Source organism: Colletotrichum chrysophilum (genome assembly GCF_026319265.1).
Source record: "Colletotrichum chrysophilum strain AFK26 chromosome Unknown scaffold_118, whole genome shotgun sequence".
Classification (NCBI taxonomy): domain Eukaryota; kingdom Fungi; phylum Ascomycota; class Sordariomycetes; order Glomerellales; family Glomerellaceae; genus Colletotrichum; species Colletotrichum chrysophilum.
Genome location: NW_026517405.1, coordinates 103,293 through 125,515, shown reverse-complemented (window position 1 = coordinate 125,515; position 22,223 = coordinate 103,293). Strand labels below are relative to the sequence as shown.

The following is a 22,223-nucleotide window of genomic DNA, read 5'->3' as shown; positions in this document are numbered from 1 at the left end:
TCCCCGGCCCCTGGGTCGTTCATAAGGTTTTCGATACCGTACTCATTCCACTTTCGCATTGGATCACCCTCACCAGACCCGAGACGATGGTCAGCGAGCGCGGACCTGAAATCATTCAGGTTGTTTCTTCCCATCAATGTCTCCGAAAAGTAGCTTACCCAAGCACCTCTATTAGAGACAACAACCACTGCCGTACAGCCCCAAAGTCCCTCAATGGCTAATGTCTCCACATTGTCTTTGAAAGATACCCATTGAGTCGAGACTTTGAAATTGTGGACTGGGTCCATATGGGAGGGCGGAACTCTCAAAAGCTTAGGTTTGTAGCCGCCAGGGCCTGGGTTAGGGTCCGTCGCGGCGTTGCGAGCTTCCCTGATCTGCTCTGGCATAAACTCGTCGTAACCAAGTTGGTAGTCTTCAGGGCCACGCCATTCGCCATTAGCAGGATCGCCTCGTTTCAGGAGCGGTAGAGGTGGTTGGCTAGTGGAGGTTGGGTTGCTGGTAGATGTCGCACCTGGCGCCGGACAGTCCTCACCGCAAACATCCGGGCCGCATGTCGGGTATGGCTTTTCGCTGCCAGTCCTTGTCGTGGTTACTGTGGTGACCGAGTTGAGCACGCTGCAGCCCGTAATCTCGGTCTGGATACTGCTGAGACACGTAGTAACGGCAGTTGCCTTTGCGTTCTCGCCTCCGCGAATGTCTGGGAGATGAAAATGCATCAGCGTACTATTCCAACAGACTGAAATTTTGGGGAAACCAGAGCGATGACTGACCTTGGGTTACAGAGCAATACACTGTCCGGTGGGTCGCAGTGACGATGTCTGTGCAAGAAGAGCTCGATGTTGAAGATGACGCTGAGGATTCTGAGGATGACTTGTCTTCGTCATCATCATCATCGTCGTCGTCATCGTCGTCATCGTCGTTGCTGTCGTCTCCCCCTTTGTCTCCGCCGCCGTCTTCTCCCCCTTTCTTGCCATCGTCACTAGGGCAATTCCCGACCTCGAACCACAAAATCTTGATACAGAACTCAGGCAGCTTGAACTCTATGCTGATCTTGGGAGGAAATCCTCCAGGAAAGCACCCGAGACATATGAATGGGATTAAGATGAAATCATTGTCGTCTCCGCCGCCTTCTTTCGTCTTTTTCTCTTTCTTGACAATGACTGCGAAGCATTAGGCAATCAAACATGCATTGGCCAAAGGGCGGCGGATTCATCTCACCTGGCACAATCGTTGCTTCGGTGCTACCGGGTAGCGTTGTGGTGATAATAATCGGCGTTGTAACGGTGAGGTCGGAAAGAGTCAGAAAGGATGCTCCGGGGGGTGTTGTGGTGATTGTAGATTCAGCTTTATCTGTCCAATGCGCCGAGGATGAAGTTGTAGTGGGAGGGTCAACCCAAGGAACGGTCCACTTGCTTCCAGGCACTTCGGTATTCGAAGTTTGAAGCAGAGAGGAAGCGGTGTTGTTTTGAGTGGCGGTCGGAGATGATGGAGGCGTTTGACTGCTACGAGGTATCGAGAAGGTGTGAATCAGACTACTTGTCCTCAATATTCGACTGGAGGCCGAGTCTTTTGAGGCCAATGTTCTGCTGATGCCGACGCTGGAACTTCCGATTCAGGTGATCTTTGTCGAGGCAGATAATGTCCGATTACCTCTTGAGTGATTCTCAACGGGTTTCGACGACGAGAGAGTCTGGGAAGTTGATGAATTTGTGCTGTTGCTCCAGATAGGCCCTTTAGAAATGCTGATTGGTGACAAAGTGGCAGAGGAAATGCCGTTTGTCGAATGCAGTGTTTCATTTCGCCGCGCGGTCTCAGCTGTGGCGGAGATCGTCGTTCCTGGAGGTTGAGATATCTGCTAACTCGTCAGAAATTTCGAGAAGCCACCGCCCTACTTGGGTGATGTTCTGGCTAGGGAACCACTCTGACGAGCTACAGAAGCCTAACCCATCCTGGCAGGTCGGGTGCGGGGCCGGGCTTGACGAAGTACTGAAATGACCAAAGGTGTGACTTTGAGCGTTGTCTTGGAAAGCCTCTGCGACATATAGAAGCCACACAAATAGAATAGAAAGATGGATGAACATGGTTTCCCGAAGTGATCAATGATGCCGAATGCGGCGATGGCTAGGCAGACAGAGGTGACAGCACTGAAACTAGGGAAGCTTAAGGCTGGGTGAATGATAGCTGATATACTGATTGCAACGAATATCTCTTCGAACTGTTTTGTGCACATGTTCGAGGGATAGTGTGCCTCCTTACGTTACGTATACTCACACTGCATGTCGTGAAGTTTTGGCGATGCACGTCGCCATGTAACCTTGCAGTGGTGTGAGGAGGTTTGGCTGGGTGCGCCGGATGTTGTACGTGCCTTGTTTTGAGTCTGAGATATTTCTTGACTAAGGTACTTCTTGACTATCAAGTCTTAGTTCCTTCAGCTAAGAAGCCACTTGTGGATTTCTCCTGCCCTGCATGTGTTCTGCTCGTACAAACTCGCTTAGGATGAATGGAAATGAGAGGATCCCGTTCGAGTGGTGCCATGACGGACTACCTTACAGTGTGATTACGCAGTCAGGGGATGCTGGAGTTCATGGATCTGAAAGTGGAGTGTGCGCTCGACAGACAACAAACAACTGCGAGCTATGTGAGATGATGGTGAGCTCCATTCGTCGTGCACAAACGCCCCTTGCGGCCAGAAAGCCCGGTTTGCCTAAATTAAGCCGCAAAGCTTCCGCGAGGTCTGATGTAGGCTCAGCATACCTGAGCATACGGACAGCAAAGGTGGTCCCGTCACAACTTGAAAATGTGCTTATGCATGATTCCAATCCCAAAAGATGTACCGACTAAACTTGTAGTTCTCAATATCGATCAATGAATGCCACTTAGATCTGAGTAGGAAAATTGGTGGTTTCAATCTCCTCAGGATACCTCAGACCAGCGGAATCCCGGACTTCGTCCATAATTTCCATAATCAAGATGCTTTCATCAAGCCCTACAAAGCTTCCTTCACTTCTTCCTTCGATTAGAGCCCTTCCGGCATCATCAGCTTCCCAAAAGAGACCGTGACCTTCGCCCTCCGGGTGAGTCGTTAAGCCATACCCGTTGTACCATCCGCTGCCAACTCCCGGTCCCGGTTGCGGCCATTGCTTGTCTTCTATCGTGCCATCTTTCAGAACAAGCCTCGTGCGAGTGGGTCTGTAGGCAGGGGGAAACACTTGGATTTCTCCCTTAGGACCTTGAATCCGAATATTGGGCACGATCACATCGTTTGCGCCTGCTACAGCGTCGTTAGACAACCCCAAAGACGTTGAGGCAACTGCATGTGCCGTGCCACCGTTCTCTTGGCTCCGAGGAAACTCCAGAAGAATAGTCGTCATCGCGTCAACACCTGTGGGGGCATACTTGGCAGCGGCGCTGTTGACGATAGGCCGCTGTCTAGAATTGGCCGGCTGCGTGTGGTACAGCGTCTGGAAAGCCCAAGTCAAACTGTAGATCCCTCCGTCTAGAAGGATTCCACCGGCAAGACGAGGGTTGATCATGATGTGATCATCATTATCGAACAGCCCTGCGTAAGGTAGGCTGTGTTCGGCCAAGACGCGTTCAACTGGTCCAAGTCGGCCCGAAGTGACCAACTCGCGAACGTAGATGGACAAAGGGAAGTACCGCGTCCACATCCCTTCCATCAGGAGGAGGTTCTTCTCCTTGGCCTTTGCGGCCAAAGCTCGAGCTTGCTTGGCGTTGACTGTGAACGCCTTCTCACAGAGGACGTTCTTTCCGGCCTCCAAACACATCATGGCGTTCTGGTAGTGGTGCGAATGGGGCGTCGCGATGTAGATTACATCGACCCTCGGATCCTGAGCGAGCTCTGAATAAGACGAGTAGGCGATTGCGTGCTCTGGCGCACCGCATTCTCTTAAAAATGATTCCGCCCTCGATTTTGACGACGAAGATGCGGCAGCAACCAGTTCATGGCGAATGTCCTTCACATTGCGCGTGGAGGGGTCGACCGAAAGATCCTTTCCGCTGTTAGAGAAGATTAGCATGCTATTCATCATCCAGTCTGCAGAAACTGGCTCACAATGCTTTTGCGATGCCTCCAGTGGCAATGATGCCCCAACGAATGATCTGTGGCTCGGGCATGGTCGCGTTCTGGAGTTAGGCTACTTCACCTGCAAAAGATAGTTAGAAAGTCGAAGCTTGCTTTCACTTATGCAGTCGTGTAATTTATGAAGACTAAACTTCAATCACGACACCCAACATCCCAACTTTGACTAAGGTTAGCCCTTAGTGGATGGGGAAGGGCGTAAGGCGTGCTGATTGATGATGTGTATGTAATAGGGCGCAGGGCGATGTATGCCAACGACAAAACCACGCCCTAAGTGCATGCTGACATAACAGTCAATCAAAGCCAGGCTGGAGACAACAAGTATCTGTAATTGTCGAAACAGGTCAGTGATATTGCAGTTGCTACTGACTTGCAATGGGTCTCCCGATCGGCGAGAGTCAAAATTTGGAACTTCAAAGACAAAACAAAAACAAATGGGCCCTAACCAGGGATCGAACCTGGGACCTCTCCCAGAATGGAGGAGTCTTAAAGACAACCCTAAGGGAGAATCATACCGCTAGACCATCAGGGCTTGTTGCACTGTTGAGCGCATCGTGAGATGTGGTAGATGCATGGGGGCGGGTGCAATTTCATTCATTGGGAATGGGATGTTGATTGCGTGTCTGTGGAGTTGAAGCGGGTCGCGATAGGGTTGAGTTTTTCAAGCTTGGACGGGTTCAGTTGCTGGGTGGGGGACAACAGTAGTGGATCGTTAGAGAAGTCGCACGTAGAGATATTGGTGAGTGCTTGTGGCTTGTAAATTTCCAATCCATGGGACACAGCAGTCCTCACTTGATGAAGATTGAACGCCAGCAACTGGTGTACCGGTTGGTCCTGGTGCGGTGGCTTGACGAATGGCTTGGCTAAGCAAACCAGTAGGATTCCATGGCAATGCACATCCACTAGATAAGGCAGCTAGAATGTGCCACCAATGCCATGTCCATTTGTAATAGACGAACACGTTGCATGCGACTTCAGCCAACATGATTGGTACTGGTTATGCACAGTCAGACGATGGAAGCGGCGGGGTCGGGTAGCATGTGTCGGATCAGGCTGAGGTTCTGGCTGGTCGTCGACTCGGATTTCCGACAAGTTCTTCGACCCCGCAAACTCGAAAGGAATATCTCTGATCCCCGAGACTATCAAGTCATTAGCGAATTGCTTCGAAAATGGAGGTCGTAGGCATTGCTGCTAGCTTCATCGCTATCGGCCAAGCGTTGTTGGCAGGTCGCCATGTGATAAACCTGCTTCAAGAGATCCCGAAAATCGGCAACGAGCTAGCATCGCTCAACAATGAGGCAAGTCCAAAGATTCGTTCGAGCGTGTTCTGTTACAAAGGCACTCTTTGAAACCATTGTGACTAATGCGGAATGCGTGTCGCACAGATCGAAAGTCTTCGAGCTGCTGTGGAGGCCGCCAACACGCAAGGAATGATCATCCACGACAATGACATCGAAGGTCCGGACCTCCGGATAGCCAGGAACCAAATCACCGATATTGCAAACAAGCTCGAAGAAGTCCGTCTAATATGCACCCAGATTGGGCAAAATGGCAAGATCAAGCCCAAAAAGACGAGATGGTTTTTGATGCAAAAGGAGCTACAGCGGTGCCGCGACAAGGCTCATGATGCCAGGGCAGCCTTTCAGCTTGCTTTGGCTACGATGAATTTGAAGACCACGATGTATGTGTTGCCGCTCACTTGACATCCAAGCCCGTGTCCAAACGAACTAACGATTGGTATGGAAGGAAACTATCACAGGTAGCGCTACACATTGAGAAGCTCGCTTTGCGACCAGCCCGCCATCATGACTCACGATGTGCTGAAGCCCTTGATGCGGCAACTTCGAAAGAGAAGGTCACCTCGTCCGCCGCTTCTGCTTTTGGTAGCCAGCTAAGCCAGCAGCTCGTCACAGTCCCTGGACAACAAGTCGAAACAAACATAAAACAGCTGTCGCTAATAGCTGCAAGTAGACAGTCATTGACAAACAGGGTATCAAATGAAATCGACATGGTTGTTTTGAAGACAAGTCTTTCGAGTGCCAAGAGGTGTTCACAAACTTGCCAATGCCGCTGTCACGCCTCTGACTCTCGTCCCATCTCAGCCAGATATCCTAGTTGGATAAGAAATCTGGCAGGCTCTTTATCTGTGACATATGACCAGCGGATACTGCTAACAAGCAGTAGTGAGTGTACCGAGTCTACTTGCAAAGGAAACACAGCCACCTCGGCGACCTTCGACTATCAATTGCCCACTTGGCTTTGCGCACAATTTGTCTTGGTTCAGGCTCGTATAGATAGCTTCCGCGGACTACGCTGCTCTTTGCGGTCAGTGAGAGCGGGGCCCATGATTACTACAACCCTCTTAGCCATAGAAAGGCACGACAGAGTGGCAGTCAGGGATTCCATGCTTGTATATGGTCCCCTGTATCCAGACGATCGGGATAGTACGGGGCGGGACGTCATCATGGTGAGCACCTAAACTCTGGGTCTTGACCTTGCATACCTAACATAAGACCGTTTCTATAGTACGCTATTGATTGGGGAACTGCCGACACGTTGGGGTTTATGGTAGAATTCTGGGCTGAGCACTTACAAAAAGACACCTATCATCGGTGAGTATTTCACATATGTCTTGACCTATCTATGCAGCTGACGTCTAGCGGCTTCTTAGAAATTGGCTTTTTGCCGCCAACCAAGAATTACGGAGACAAAATTGTCCAGCCGAAAAGGCAGAGGCTCTTCGACTTATTACCTCGTATGGCGAGGACCTCGTTGATGCACCACAAACTCAACTTCATGAAGCTGTTGATGCGGAAGAACCTACCAAAATCAGACAAAACATTCAAACAATCGTCAACAAGTATCCCTGGAATATCAACCAATGGAATCGAGAAGGCCGCACAGCTTTGGCTCTTGCAGCCGAAAACGGCAACCTTCTCGCGGTGAGAGAACTTGTGCGGCTGGGATGCAAAATTGATCAGCCGGACTACAAAGGAGTTACTCCACTCATGTTGGCTTGCACAACTGGGCATGTTGACGTTGTGAGTTATCTAATAGATGCAGGATGTTCGGTTACCACCGCTTCGGCTTTTGGAGCCACGGCACTGCATTTCGCTGCGGATCCCCGGAGCGAATCAGCGGAAGACCCCCCAGGGACTATCATGCAGATGTTGCTTTCTGCTGGGGCCTCGGCCAAGACACGGTCGCTTTGGGGATACACTCCTTTGCACGACGTGGGGCTTTCTAGCTCTGAAGAGTTTACTAGACAAGGAGCAATGACCAGAGTACGTCTACTCCTGGAAGCCGGAGCCGACATCAACGCGACGAACGATGATGAAGAACGACCGTTGACGCGCGCAATCCGAAACGATCAGCCGGAGGTGATGAAGTGTCTCATTGAAGCTGGCGCTCAGGTCACGGATCTCCTTGGGAAACAGAACCTGCTACACTTAGCAGCAAAGGAGGCCCGGCTTAAAGCATTACAGTATTTGACAGACATTCAACTTCCCCTTTTGAATGTATATCAGGTGGATGAGTTCGGTAAGACACCGTGGGATGACTTTATCATGGTCCTGCGCATGCCAGAATGGTGTTTGAAATATTGGCGAAGGCCTACTGCTCCAGAGCAAGACGCGTTTGTTATACTATACAAGAAGCTTCGAGACCAAAGCTTGGAACTTGACATCAACAGGCTACGGCGCACGCGCCAATATCTCGAAGATGGCACATGCCATGGAGCTGTATCGGTCTTGCGGTCACTGATCAGTGAAAAGAGGGACTGGGAGCAATGGGACTCACTGCGAACGTACGAGACGATCAAGCTTCAGGTTCGGGAGCAGATGGTAGAAGCAGCGCTCGAGTCAATCGATGAGAACATTGAGGTTTTGCAGGAGATTATTGATGCATCACCATGGGATCAAGTATCATATTGGGACCCTCGCGAGGAAGAGCAAGAGGACGATCTCGAGGACTGCAAAAAGTCTGAATGGGCCGAAAACAAGGATGGTGGAGAAGTCGAACCGAATGAAGTTGGGAATGATACATCAGAACCTGCCAGCAACGACTTATGAGGCTTCGGGGAAGAGGACGAAAGAAAGGACGTAGACAGGCATAAGTGGATTTTATTTTGGTCAAAAATGCCTTCATTTGGCTGAGGATAGCGGGATGAGTTACTGCTTAATATTCTGCCTACCCCATGGAAGAACTCTATGGCGGTCAAAAAGCTCAACTGCGAGTTCGTTAGAATGCGCATGCCATTCAGGAAACAAACTTGCGGTCTTAGGTATTCCCACTTAGTCCCAACCTGATTTTGAGTTCATGATTCTGTACGTAGGCACACGGCCCGAATTAGAGCGGTGTTTCATGGTAATTAAAGTGGATGACCTCTGAGCTTAGAGAATCAATCGTAACCCCGAAGATGTGGCAACAACCAGCCCGTATTATTAACGTACTTGACTGCTAACCCAAGCCGCATGGCTGGCGCGCGCTTAACCAGGCTCAGCTAGGACGGCAATCGACAAGTCCGCTCGGTGTTCTAGACTTTGCTTCATTCCCGCTCAGCAAGGATGGCGGATCATGATTATCATTGGGCCACGGCGTGAGAGTTGCAACCTTGACTGTCAAGAAACCTCCGGCGCGTCAAGTACACCCGATGACAACCTCGTTTATGGGGAATGCTTTAAATTTACTAGGAAATGCTAAGGTCTATAGTTCTCGAGACGTATGTACGATGCTTTAGGAATTCCAAACCAGACCCGATAAAGGAAACGCTCATGATGATGCCCACTTTCAGTACGGGCTCTCGGTGTATCCCACCCACCGCAATGCGGACATCGTTAATAAAGCATGTATCGATTACGAAAACGACGACATGCGCGTATTCGCTGGATTATGCTTCGAAAATCCGCCGTGCCTAGACGTGTCGCAACAGCGCACTCAAGAGCGCTTGGCGGGAGTAAGGTAGACGTTGAGGGGGCCCTTCTCCCAGAGCAGGTAAATCTTCTGCTTGCCGACCCAGTCGAGGCTGTCGTCGGCAATCTTCATGTCAAAGTTGTAGAGCATGCGTGCGAGGATGATGCGCATCTCGACGTAGGCCAGGCTAAACGCGTATAAGTATTAGTCACCGTATTCACAGCGGCCTTGCGCGTGAGAGATTACTCACTTTCTACCGATGCAGTTGCGGGGTCCGATGTGGAAGGGCTGGAAAGCGTCCTTGTTGTCCTTGGCGAACGCGGGATCGCCGAGCCATCTCTCGGGGTGGTAGCTTCTGGGGTCCACGAAGTTCTTCTCAGAGTAGTACATGGCCCATTGGTAGACAGAGACAGTGGTCTATGTAAAGGTTAGTCAGAGCCTCTGGACGGCGTGGAGATGCACTTACTCCCTCGGGAATGAACTCGTCGCAAATGGTGGCGCCTCCGGCGGGGACGATACGGGGCAGACCGATGGGCACAGGAGGGTACATGCGGAGAGCCTCCTCCAAACAGGCAAGAAGGTAGGGAAGGTTGCTGGAAGATTGGAAGTCGATCTCGCTCTCGTCCTTAAAGGCGGAGCGAACCTCGTCGGTGAGCTTCTTCATCGCTGCGGGGTTGGTTAAGAGGAAGTAGGTGACGCCGGAAAGGAGGGTGGCCGTGGTCTCGGAACCACCAATGATGAGAATACTGCTGTTGGCCCTCAACTTGGGGAAAGTCATGCCCTGTTGCGGCGTTAGCTATGACGTGAGCATGGCAATAGAAGCGCTACCTACCCAGTCATCCTTCTTCTTCAACAAGCCCTCAATAAGATCGGGTCGCTCGTGTCCGATGTCCATGCGGCGCTGCAGCTTGGCCGTAGTGAAGTCCTCGTGTTTTTGTTGCTCGCGCTTGACACTCTCAGGGACCAAGGCCATCATGATAGTTCCTAGGAAGGGGTAGTGGGTAATGGTCTGGAGGACGGTACCGACACGCGCCATCTGGAAAATCGCTTTCACCCATGGGTGGTAGTCGGAGTTGTCCAAGCTGCCAAAAGCCTCGCCAAAAGCCAAGTCGCCGATGATGTCGAAGGTGGTGTAGTTGTACCAAGCGGCCAAGTCGAGAGCCTTGGCACCCTTCTCGCAGTGCTCGTGAAGTCTCTGAAAGAGGAGGTCGATGTACTGTTTGATGATGGGCTGCTGGTCACGCATGCTGCGCTCGCTGAAACCGTGCGCCAGGGAGCGACGGAGAGCGATGTGCTCCTCACGGCCGGCGTTGACGATATCGGAGGGGGCGCCGGGAACGGCACGATAGAACTTCTGCGACTTGTCCATGTCGAAGCCGCCGCTGGAGCGGTGACCCTGGATGTCCTTCCATGCGCGGGCGTCGTGGAACGCAAGCTCGTCGGGGCCGATGCGCACAACCGTTCCGTACTGTCTATGAAGGTCGAGCATATCGTAGGGCAAAGTACCCGTGCACAGCTTGTAACAGAATGGAAGCCATGTTGCGCGCATCCAGAACGGACCGGGAAATCTTCGGAGTGGGTGGATGTAGAGGTTGTAGAACATGTGCCCGAAGGTGTAAAGGAAGAACTGGTTTAAAGTTTGTTAGATTACCACGATCATCGTCGGTACGGGTACCCGAGTCAACTCACCAGGCCAAATACCAGGCCGACCGTGTTGGCCAGACTAAAGGTGAGGAGCGCCATGATGCGTCTATTGTCTTTGAAGGCCGAGATGCAACAAAAAGAGTGAAAAGGGTGTTCGAGAAAGAGCTTGAGGCCTCAGCTCCCAAACCGTCTGGTAGGGCGTTCCATCGCGCTGGTTTTATTCCTGACTTCAGACGAGAGCGAGTACGACAAGCAGCTGTCTAAGCCTTAAAGGCGGGGATTGCCCTTCTGGAGCTCCATGGGCAACATGGCCTTTTGCTCGGGTTCTAGAAGAAGTCCTATCTCTAGGTGAACATGTGCAAAGTGACACCTCCCCATCCCATGTCTCTCGTTCCGCTGACATTGCTTCTGCCCATTGCTCGCGCGAGCTCGACTCCACCCGCAGCGTTTCACTCGAATTACCGACGGCCAGCAAAGCGACGGTTCCCTCTCCGCGCAGTCGCGGCCCGCAGCCGGTATGAAGAGAGCGTCCATGCGTCGCTAGCAATGCCACGCTGCCCAGCATAGCACGGTGAAAGGGAGTCGGTCTCGGGTTCGCTCTCGCTCTGGATTGGTCGATACGCGCTAGACGGGATGGCTCCGCCGCTTCACTACCGAACGGCATCTGGATGACAGCTGTGGAACGAACGAATAGCCTGTCGAGGATTACGATCACCGCGGGGTTCATCGCCGTTGAGCTGGGTTTGGGAAACTGTGCCACAAGCTTGCCCTGACAGCTCCTTACTCGCGTCGCGGGGGAAAAGTATGGCGGAGCATTGGACGGAGGCGGGTTGACCATTGGCCCTCTCGGGTCTGCCAGCTCTTGCCTGTGGCTGCGTTCAAGAACGGGTCGCAGATCACTCGTCGCGTCCCATAAAGCTGGACGAACCCCAAATTTCCGCCACACTGGCGGGACATTAGATGGCATCGACACCCCGAAAGCGACGCCGAGGTTTAAAAAAGGGGATCGACGAATTCGACGTCAACTCCGCTGCGATCCAACACACCGGGGATAAGAAAACGATCTCGACGGGCGGTTAATGCTTTTCTAACTCCGCGTATCACAAACCTCATCTGCGACGCACACTTTTCCATCTCTCGGCTTGGCAGGTCGTCGAGAAGATTCACCCCTATCACAAGCACGCTGCCACAGAAACAAGAATTCGTTGACGGGGAATTTAGCCGTGTGGGGCTCGCTTGCGCCAGGTTCGAATCCCGGGCGGCACTGATCTCGCTAAATGATCGCGTTCGATACGTGATAACAAGGGGCTGCTTAGGCAAGTCCTCGGGGTCGTCTCTGCGGATGCTGTTGCATTCAGATACAACCAATTTATCTGCGCCATCTGCGTAGCAACATGTTTCTCAAATCTTTCGATAGATCTCGTCGCGCATGTTGTGACGGTGCAGTACAGCACCCTCGGTTTCGGATCCGCAAGCGTGAAGCCATGTGCGATGTTCCTATTCAACCGAATACGCGTATCAGGGACTTTGGGACGTGGTTATCTTCCGGTCTTTGAGACATCAACTTCCGCAACCGCAATAAACAATCGTTCGATATTTTGGCCTAGACGATGAGCCCGAAGGATGAAATGTCATGCTCGCGAGCCTCGAACGAGATCATCGATCATTTGAACCGTCCGTCGCGACTGAAGTCAACGCGGAGCAGCCACTCGGTGTGGGGCAACTGTTGGAGGCGGTACTTGGTGCAAGCAAGTACCAGGGTCAAGAACATCAAAATGACTTCATAAGCTTGTTTTCCATACCATTTTCAAGGCGACTCCGCGAGAAAATACCGGTGATTAGCATGTTGACACCGATATCTCATGTTTCTACAGTAGTATTGCATGATACAGGAAGAATTTGTGGAGTTTGTTTCACACAAAGAAGTACATGGTAGGGAAAGGATACGGAGAATTGATGCCGTTAACAATGATTTCATTGCGCAGACAGGAATACCGCAACCATGCTCACGGCGTGTCTAAGGTATGTAGGACATATACCAGCACCTGCCATCGGACTGAATCTTCGGCACCTTCTTCGAAAACCAGGCCTCCTCATGCCCATTGGAATTGTAGCCTTGGGTATGGATTCTTACAATCTCCCGTGGAACGATGTTGGAGTGAGATACCGTGCGTCGGCGTGTGTTCGAAGGCAGAATCTTTCCCCGCCATCTGATCTTCTCCTTCATCAGGTAAGACCAGTATTCCCGACTAGACTGATGACAAAGTCGTTCCATTCGACCACTGATCACCAGCTCAGCCTGGATGGGTCCACCCCAAGAGAAAGGTCCGCGATTTGTTTCGTCGTGGGGAATACCATCGCAACCGTCTGTGAGCTTCTGTTGATCAATGAACCGATCGACCAGCAGCCACCTCAGAATTTTCTTTATTTCCTTTCGCCGACTTGATTGCTGACCGAAAACCATTGACTCCATTGTACGAAAGTACGGCCCCGCGACGAACGAGGTATTCAACCGATTCTTTTCGTCCGAATTCGCAAGCTGCCATCAGGGCTGAGCCAGAAGGACAACCTTCGAGGTCTATGGGGGCACCAAGCTACAGGAGGTTTTCCATGACCAGGACTGCTCCAAGTCTAGCCCCTTTGCAGAGAGGTGCTTGACCGCCGCCGGGCACAAGATTTGCGAACTTCTGAAGCGCTTGGAGTCCGTATCTCTTCCGGAAAAGCGGATAGGCAGTCGTTAGCCAAGCCGCCTGATTCCCGGGGTATAGATGCCACGGGAAGCAGACGGAGTCTTCAAGACTAAAATTTGAGTTTAGTAGGAACGAGACAAATTTCGAGTCTTCGATCGCGTGGTGGAAAGCTGAAAACCCTACAATATCGACCCTACAAGGGTCTGCCCCTCGATGCATGAGGTCTGCGAACGCCACCACGTTGCCCATTTTTGCTGTGCAGTGCGCTGGTGATTCTAATTGGTTGTTTGATGCATTGATATCAACATCTGCGTTGACCAGCGCCATCAATGTCTGTTTGCGCCCGAATTTCGCTGCCGTTATGGCTGGAGTTTCATACCAGACATCGCGCCTTTCGAGATCTGCACCTCCTTGAATCAGATGCAAAGCAACGGCTTCGTCACTGTCGCTGAATGGAGGAGCGATGGCGTGATACAGCGGTGTATTGAGCCACTTAGACTCAGAGTTGATATCAGCTCCGAACTCTAGTAATACCTGGACAGCCCCCAGAGCCCCACAGCTTGCTCCTATGTGAAGAGGTGTCAATCCGGTTGACGTTTCAGCCTCGTTCACTAGAGAATAAATAACTCTATCAGGATGTATAGACCAAAGTTTCCTGTATGTGCAAGTTAGTCGATGTGCATGACAGCTTAACTCAACCTTTAAAACTGACCCGCAGTAGTTCTGATTATCCTTCACGTATTGGATAAGAAGCCCCAATCCCTTGATATTTCTGCTGCGCACGGCTGTTGAAACCAAGTTTGGGGTCTCTCCTAGAAGCCTCCCTCCGTTTTTGGTATAGTTCTCTAGACTGGCCGGCAATACGTCCACCAATTCGGCGTCCTTGAGCACCAGGTGAATTGCTAACTCAACGGGCTTGGAGCCACTCACTGCCGTGGTCATTGAGACCCTTTGCTGCAACATCCACTCAATGATCGCGATCCGTTTTTGTTTTACGGCTTGTACCAGTAGTGAACAGTTAGCACAGTCGTTGAGATAAGTTTCGAGATCGCACCCCTTGGCATGTAAGTATTTACACATCGTCAAATCGTCCTTTTCAATCGCAATCTTGAAAGCCAAGGCCAACGATCTTTTTCGACGTCGCTCGATCTCAACATGTGCAACGCTAGAACCCGACTTGACAGTGTCAAGCAAATTTGCAAGATCCTCATTGCCGGCTTGGTGTGCATAAAGCGCGGGCGTCATCCCGACCGAATCCTCAAACGACTTGCATCCTGCTTTGATGAGCACTCGACAGGCCTCTATCTTGTTGCTTCTTGCAGCAAGGTGAAGGGGGGAGCTTCCATCTTTGCCACGAGCGTCGATATCGCAGCCAAGAGCGGACAAGTATTTGATATTACTGACGCGGCCCTGTGATGCTGCGAAGTGCAGCGGCGTAAAGCCTTCGTCAGACCTCACCTCAAGATCCTCCATGAGTTTGTGGTCATTGTAGAAGCACAACACGTCGGTAGACTGGCACAAGGCTCCAAGATGTAGTGCGGTGACTCCCGTGCAGGTTAGGGACATATTCTCCAAGGGGACAGAGAGACGACACTTTTTGCACCAGTCCATCTTATCGTGCCAATCCGTCTTGGTGCCTTGTTTGATATCGTCGTAGACCTCAGTCAATACTGGTACTGCTCGACACATTGCAGCTATCAAGGCTGTGTCAAACCCGAAGTCGTCGGTCAGCGTTGGATCAGCTCCTTTTTTGAGAATCGTTTCGACGTATCCGGAACACCACCGTTGTTTGAAAAATTGGTAGACGGCCGCAGGTCTGTAAGGATGCTTGTGTACACGGAGATTCGGATTTGCGCCATGATCCACGATCTTCTCAATAACCCATTCCGCACCCCACGCATTCGGCAAATGGATTAGCGCAAGTCCACTACCATCTGGAATAACCTCGTTGATGCGTGATTTGTCGAAATGGCGGAGTAGGAGATCAAGCATTCTCTTCGCGCAATAGTTTTCCTCGTCGTCAGTGTCTTCTGACTTGGCGCTACACGTATGCATAAGACCGTCCAATTTCGGGGTTTTAACAAAGCTTTCCAGAGCAGACAGTCCATCAACACGTTGATGAACGCTGACTTTCTTTTGAAGCAGCAACTTGACGATTCTGAAATTATATGAATGAGCTGCCACCTTCAGTAAGAGAATGATGCCGGGAAATTCCCGAAGAGAGTCCCAATGTTGCGTCTGACGGAGGACTTCGGAAACTAAAGCTTTCAATCGAGACCAAGGTTTCGAAAGTTCCGTCAAAGTGCTGAATGGCTGCATGAGAGGAATAATTGCGGACTTTCCGAAGCAAGACTCGAAGGATTACAAATACCCAAGCCGTATCAGATTGATGCTTACGTTCTCGCTGATGACCTGCCTGTCATCCTTTTCAGCCAAATCTTCGCTAATGCCAGTCCATGATCTTGGCAAATGCAAGGTGCTGCTCAGTATTCGGGACATGAAGCACTCCCACGTCATGGCTTTGCTGACCTCGCTCTCAGACGTGTCCAATATGGCTAGTTCGTCTATGATTGAGCCATTGATGTCCCTGACTCCGCTGGTTTCAAGACAGCATATCAGGTAGGATTCGAGTGGCGTGTGGCTATTGAAGCGATGTCCAGAAGGCTCTGGATACAAAGCCTTCAGTCGACGGACAAAATGCAATGATGTTTTGGGGCCGAGGTGATGTAAAAGAGTTTCAGTGTCCTTGAAACTGAAGTTGATTCCGGATTGCAGCAGAGCATCGAAGGTCTTTTCGTCGCCCGCCCTCACAGAAAGTGATAGTGCCGCAATTGGACTTTCAGTCATCTTAGCCGTGATTGTGGTTTGCTGAGCGAGAAGAATCGAAGCCGACCGTGTCAACATCTTCCACAGGCACAGAGTCAATGGGGTGTAACCATCATTGTCTGTCGTCTCCATTGCTCTCTCAACGCTCTCTGTTGGCTGATACTTGAGCAACGCACGCAGTCGGAAGGGCTCAGATATGTGGAGATGCAAGGCAGTCCGTTTCTCTGTGTCCTGAAGATCACAGCGCGCCCCATGATCTGCGAGTAAATGGGCTACTTCATCAAATAATTCCAACTTGCTGGTAGGGGGATTTTCCATATCATCGGTCGACCAGTCCCAACTCTGTAATGGGTCAATTCCATTCCTGTTGGTCATTTTGATGTCACATCCTGCGTCAAGAAGCTTTTTGACGACCTCTACGTGTAGAGCCGTTATCTCTGCTCCGCGGCAGCTACGCAGAGCTAGATGTAGCAGTGAATCCCCGTCGGCATCTACAACAGACGCAACTTTGAGACGTGGATCGCAAAGCATTTTTTCGAGGACCCGAGTGTTTGCTACAGTGACTGCTCCTACTGCATGCTTCTCAAGCTCATCATTCGTTAGGGAAAGCTTGGTGTCAATGATCGTCGGGTGCTTGGTGAATTTGAGGTTGCAAGCAACTGCATACTTCCATAGAACAGCGCTCATTCAATGATGTGCGGTCGATTGATCAGAGCAACTGTCAAGGAATTTAAGAAATGCCCGAATTTCGTCCTCGTTTTCCTGAAGATCGAGGTCTTCTATGTGTTGTTGCACGATGAGGCTGTCAGTCTCTTCAAGCCGTGCTCCCTCTCTAATGAGTGCCATCGTGACCCGAAAAGTATTCGATCTTCCAAATGCGTCGAGAGATAGCTGCACCAGGCTCATGCCAGAAAATGGATTGCAGCACTGAAGATTGAGGGGTGCACCCTCTCGGCATAGGCACCTGATGGTGTCTACAGTGGCGATATGATCTTGTTGGCTATCTTGTACGACGAAAGCCCCAGTGGGTTTCAGGGAGCCTGTTGCCCACAGGGAGTATCCAACTGGCAGGGTTTGGACCGCACATTGCAATGGTCGACCCATAGGACTCTCAAGATTCACCCTCACCCCGTGTTTCATCAAGAAGCAGCAGATCCGGGGCAGGGAAAGAGCCGCTGCCATATGCAGAGGTGTAAAGTCGGGGTGGATAAAAAGCGAAACGGTTTTCTCGACGATTCCTTTGGGACCGGGTCCGGTTCCTCTGGCGAGATGAATTGCCCACGAAGTGAAGTAACAGGTTTTGGAGGGGTGGAAAAGGGAGACCGCCAGGTCGAAGACCGTCTCGTTTTCCCACTCTCCCCGCGCATATTCGGGCCAACGTGTAGAGGCATGCGAATACAACGGATGAAGTTGGTTTCTCGAATCTATTTCGTCTACTTCCGTGTGTAACTCGATCTTCGGTTGGTAGAAATTCTGGAGCTGGATAAATTTGAGGCACTGGACTGCCAACAAAGCATATGCCCGGGATTTTGAGACACGGATCCACTCGAATCCTAGGTGTTGTGAGGGGGCCTTCTCAAGAAACTCCAGCACTGAAAAATGAGAAAACTCCAGAGAGAGACCATCCGTGGACTTTCGAATGAGGCTACTACAATATCGGGTAATAGACTCTTCTCGAATAACGCTCACGGCGTCAAGCGATACTCCAGGCTCTGGAACTGACAGTATCTCCTGTAGTTGGTGGAGATTAAGCTTCAGTGAGGCGTGAGCAATGCAATTGAGAGCTAGTTCCGTTAGGTTTTGCTTGCTCTTAGGCACTCGTCTGAGGATCCGCTCATAGGTCTCGTCGAGGGTCGGGGGCAGCGACTTGAGGGCGTCTCGGCATTGTTGATCTGAATCGCACTCTCCAAGATGATCCAGCTGACAGGCTACCCATCGGAACCTTCATTATGTCGTTAATCCTGAATAATAGAAGATGAAAGCTAAAGGTCAACAAACTTGAACTTACATGCCCTTAGCGCCGTCAATCAGCCCCTGGAGGATCTCTCCCTTGAGATGTAGGTTGCTTATGCGCAACCTTCTAGACCGAATTCTCTCCTGAATTTCAGCCGTGACATACTCGGTAATATCTTCCTTGTGCGCTGCAATCTCGATAGGGGTAAAGCTGCCCTCTAGTCGGCTTCGAATTTCATCCTCGTCTCTACTGAGGAGGGCAATTGAAACATTGTCAGCGTCCTCCGAGATGTCAAACAGACACTCTACTACTTCGTCAGTCGATTTACCACATTCGTCGAGGCCATCAACTACGAGATAAGTGTGATCGAACAACTCTTTTATCCTTCTCAATAACTTTTGCGGAGCCTTTCTGGTGGGTTGTTTTGGAAGGCCGTTGATGGGATGTAACTCGTTGTAGTATCGTTCAAGCATTGCATAGGCGTCTTCTTTCTGAATAGAAAGTTGGTAAACTAAGGCGCCCAAGATGTTCTCAATCGCGTGAGTGTCTGCTTCCTTATAATCGCAAAAGAAGAAAGCAGACGGAATAGCTTCAGTGCTCCTGTTCAGAGCTGACTCGATGATTGAGCCCGCAAGTACAGTCTTGCCCGCTCCGGGGATGCCCTTGAGCCACAACTTAGAGCCGGGTTCAGATAACCAATGCTGAAAGTCTTGGAGCTTTTGAAGCCAGATTCCGGTTCCGGACTGTCGCAGGCGTATGCTCATGTCGTAGTTCTTCTGTGGGTTGTACTTCAAGAAGAAATTCAAGACCTTAAGTCGTTCGGAGTCTTGGTGGATTCGACTAGTGATCTTCCGCGTTTCCTTGATCTCGGCCAGAATCTCTGCGGCGTGATGGCCTTCCTGGGACAAAACTCGTAGCATGGCATCCAGGGGATCGGCGGACAGCGCTAGGTTGATGTTTTCTTTGTGTTTGGACAGATCGTCGAGCCATTCCTTCACACGGTCTTTGGTAAATGGCCACATGAGCTTCTGCTTCATCAAACTAGAAGTGGCCTCCAGCTTTTCCAGCTTCTTATTTATCTCTTTCAAAGTCTCCCTGCAGTCGTCGATGTTGTGCATTCGTAGGTTTGTGTCGAAAGCATCGTCTTTCAGGACCTGGGCTAGTCGTTCGAGGCTGTTCAGGGCTCCTCCAAGGAGATTGATCTCCTGAGCGAGGTGTCGAATCTCCTCTTCTGCATTCTTGACAGATCGCCCGAACTTCACCAAGCGGGCGAAGACAATGTCGGCAAGGCCTACAAGACCCGCGATACTCGCAGCGATTGATAGAGGATCCGCCATCGCTGTTGATGGACGACGCGGCCTGAGGACTGCCTAGACAGAACGTGCGAGATATGAAGAAGACAGGGCGCACTACTCACGCACAGATTTCGGGGTAGACCTTGAACCCCCAAACTCACCTCCAGCTCCCTTCTTCAATCAGGCTGGCGTCTACACAGCCAGTCAGGCAGGACTTAAGGCGTTCTGAGGTCTTGGCTGTCAGACCTACATATGCATAATTCCCCCGCTGAACGGTTACGGCCCTCCTATCTCACTCGCTTGCCCAATTTTCCACGACATAGCCAGGGACTCCAGTCTCTTGCAGGAGAGGATATTCTGACCGCAGCTTACAGCTGTTGTCGGCAAACTCACAGCTACAGTAACAAGGTCTAAGTAGTTAGCTAACAATCATCGACCGCAACGTAGGCGTTTTTGGCCTTTCAACGTTAAGTTCTGTTTAGTCTCGGCCAAAAACCTCATCTGCAGGCTTTCTTAAGAAATGACTCATCACGCATTCGTGACTTTGCTTGTGCAACACGTCATATCTGCCGGCTCGGTGAGGTTTTATCATCCGGTAGCTTGCTGATCTAGGCTGGTTATCCACACCCTTACGCGCGTGTGAGCTGGCGCTTTTGTCGCGTCGTCGATTGAACTTTTCTGCATGCGAATTGCGCCAGCCGCCACCTGGCTCCGGGCCGGCAGGTACACTGCAAAAGCAATTGTTCGACCGTGTTTAAGTGTTTAAGCCATCTCATTCCCGGGCATCCGTCGAGCTTCCCCACGATCCGTCCGGTCCAATGCAAGCCAGCTTGATGCACCGGTTCCCGTTGCTGGCCCAGGCCGATCCAATGACAAGCGTCGTGGAGACTGAGCTGAGCAAAACAAACAAGCCTTTGAGAGCATGACAGCATTTAAAATAAGCCTTCATAAGTACGCCATCGGAGAAATCGATCCTGATCCTTGGTCTTATTGGATCACAGCCATATTGAGGGTAGATGCATATGCGCGTGGCTGGTCTAGTCAGCTGCAACTCCGGGAAACGCCAGCGCTCGGCCTCGACGCATGTCTCTAGCGGCATCTTAGTGTCTAAAGAAGCAAAACATCAGATGCACATGCAGACGTTGGAAACTTGGGATAAAGTTGAGGGGTCTTCCTCTAAGGATCAGTCCGTTCTACCCCTCTCTCTGTCACTTAAACCCCACCAACTATTACCATCTACAACACTCGATGCTATCCTGACCTAACATCTTGCGACGACTGATACATTCTCGGCGGACCGTTCAGACGAAACAAGACCTCCAGTCAGTTGAGATGCTAGACGTGACAATCGTCGGCGGCGGCATCGCCGGCCTGACTGCCGCAATCTCGCTCCGCCGCGCAGGGCACTGCGTCACCATATACGAGAAGTCGGCATTGAACAACGAGATTGGCGCGGCAATCAATGTCCAAACCAATGCTTCACGACCTTTGGTTGCGCTCGGCATGGACCCTGTGCGCGCGAGATTCGTGCCAGCCAGGGGCAGCAAGAGGTTGAAAGGCGAGACTCTGGACTTGGTTCACTCACTTGAGCTTGGGGTCATTGCGAATGAGTATGGATCACCATGGTACTTTGCGCATCGTGTCGACTTGCATCAAGAGTTGAAGCGCATGGCTACAGCGGCTGACGGCGGTCCTCCGTTGACTATCAAATTGAGGAGTGAGGTTACGAGCTATGTAAGCGATGCGATATGGCCTGAATATGCGACTTCCATACTTACTTCCCAGGACCCCGAGAACGCGGCAATTGGTCTCAGCGACGGCACAACAATCACTTCAGACCTCGTAGTTGTGGCAGACGGCATCCACAGCGCCGGCGTCGAGGCTGTTCTAGGTTCCTCGAATCCCGCATACCCAGCTGGGCAAGACAACTTCTGTTACCGTTTTCTACTTCCCATGGAGGAAGTTCTCGGCGATCAAGAGACGGCCCAGCTATTCGATGACGCAAGTGGGAGCGTCAGGATGTTCCTAGGAGACGGGAAGCGTATAGTGACATATCCCTGTCGAGAGTTTGTGCCCTTCACGGCCAGACTGGACACCCTTGACTGACAATGCGGTAGCGGACATGTGCTTAACTGCATTGGCATCTTCCACAATGAAGTTGGGACTTCGACTAAAGAAGGTATGTATTGCTGGGGCCGAAGTGATATCTAACTGACGTTCGATAGACTGGCACAGCCCTGTTGATAAGTCGCATCTGCTCGAGACGTTTTCCAACTTTCACCCGAGCGTCATTGCTCTCCTGAAGTTTGTTGATGTCGTCATTGTATCTGGCGGCTTATCCGTCTGACATATAACAGTAAGGCTACCGAGGTCAAGCAATGGCCGTTGCTCTACAGAGCTCCCATTCCAACATGGCGAAAGGGAAGAATGATTCTCATCGGAGACGCTGCCCACCCAATGCTCCCACGTAAGACCTAATCTCGCCATGAAAAGGTTTAGCGATTCATCACTGACCATACGAAGACCAAGGACAGGGCGGCGCACAAGCAATAGAAGACGGCGTTGCTCTCGGCATCTGTCTCTCCAACATCTCTTCGTCAATATACGTGCCAGAAAGGCTGGAGATGTTTGAAAGCATCAGGAGGAACAGGGCTAGTGCTGTCACCATCTTCAGCAATGCAGCGCAGGATGAGGCCGAGAAGATCAGAGAGGCTGCTTCGGAGTTCGTTCAGCCGGTTGAGAGAATCCCCAGTGAGTAGCCCCGGATACAAGCTTTAAGAGTCGACTTCTGATGCACTAGCGCA

At 51.2% G+C, this 22,223-nt stretch overlaps 5 protein-coding genes and 1 non-coding gene across 6 annotated transcripts; 2 read left to right on the top strand and 4 right to left on the bottom strand.

Moving 5' to 3' along the window:
• Positions 1–3,282: 3,282 nt before the first annotated feature.
• COL26b_010706 (uncharacterized protein) lies at positions 3,283–4,134 on the bottom strand (the record flags this gene model as incomplete). Its single annotated transcript, XM_053183396.1, has 3 exons — positions 3,283–3,310; positions 3,397–4,017; positions 4,073–4,134. The coding sequence occupies 3 exons, from the start codon at positions 4,132–4,134 to the stop codon at positions 3,283–3,285; spliced, it is 711 nt and encodes a 236-aa protein (XP_053032685.1).
• A 402-nt stretch (positions 4,135–4,536) lies between these two features.
• Positions 4,537–4,631, bottom strand: COL26b_010705. Its single transcript has one exon. It is a non-coding gene; the product is annotated as a tRNA-Pro (tRNA).
• Positions 4,632–7,374: 2,743 nt separating this feature from the next.
• COL26b_010704 (uncharacterized protein) lies at positions 7,375–8,169 on the top strand (the record flags this gene model as incomplete). Its single annotated transcript, XM_053183395.1, has 1 exon — positions 7,375–8,169. One exon carries the CDS (start codon positions 7,375–7,377, stop codon positions 8,167–8,169), a length of 795 nt encoding a protein of 264 aa, XP_053032684.1.
• An 865-nt stretch (positions 8,170–9,034) lies between these two features.
• On the bottom strand, positions 9,035–10,753 carry COL26b_010703 (uncharacterized protein; the record flags this gene model as incomplete). The annotated part of the gene is made up of 5 exons (XM_053183394.1): positions 9,035–9,197; positions 9,261–9,427; positions 9,477–9,791; positions 9,843–10,637; positions 10,700–10,753. 5 exons carry the CDS (start codon positions 10,751–10,753, stop codon positions 9,035–9,037), a joined length of 1,494 nt encoding a protein of 497 aa, XP_053032683.1.
• A 7,421-nt stretch (positions 10,754–18,174) lies between these two features.
• Positions 18,175–19,461, bottom strand: COL26b_010702 (uncharacterized protein; the record flags this gene model as incomplete). The annotated part of the gene is made up of 1 exon (XM_053183393.1): positions 18,175–19,461. One exon carries the CDS (start codon positions 19,459–19,461, stop codon positions 18,175–18,177), a length of 1,287 nt encoding a protein of 428 aa, XP_053032682.1.
• A 1,290-nt stretch (positions 19,462–20,751) lies between these two features.
• On the top strand, positions 20,752–22,178 carry COL26b_010701 (uncharacterized protein; the record flags this gene model as incomplete). The annotated part of the gene is made up of 4 exons (XM_053183392.1): positions 20,752–21,153; positions 21,205–21,424; positions 21,645–21,760; positions 21,954–22,178. 4 exons carry the CDS (start codon positions 20,752–20,754, stop codon positions 22,176–22,178), a joined length of 963 nt encoding a protein of 320 aa, XP_053032681.1.
• Positions 22,179–22,223: the final 45 nt, after the last annotated feature.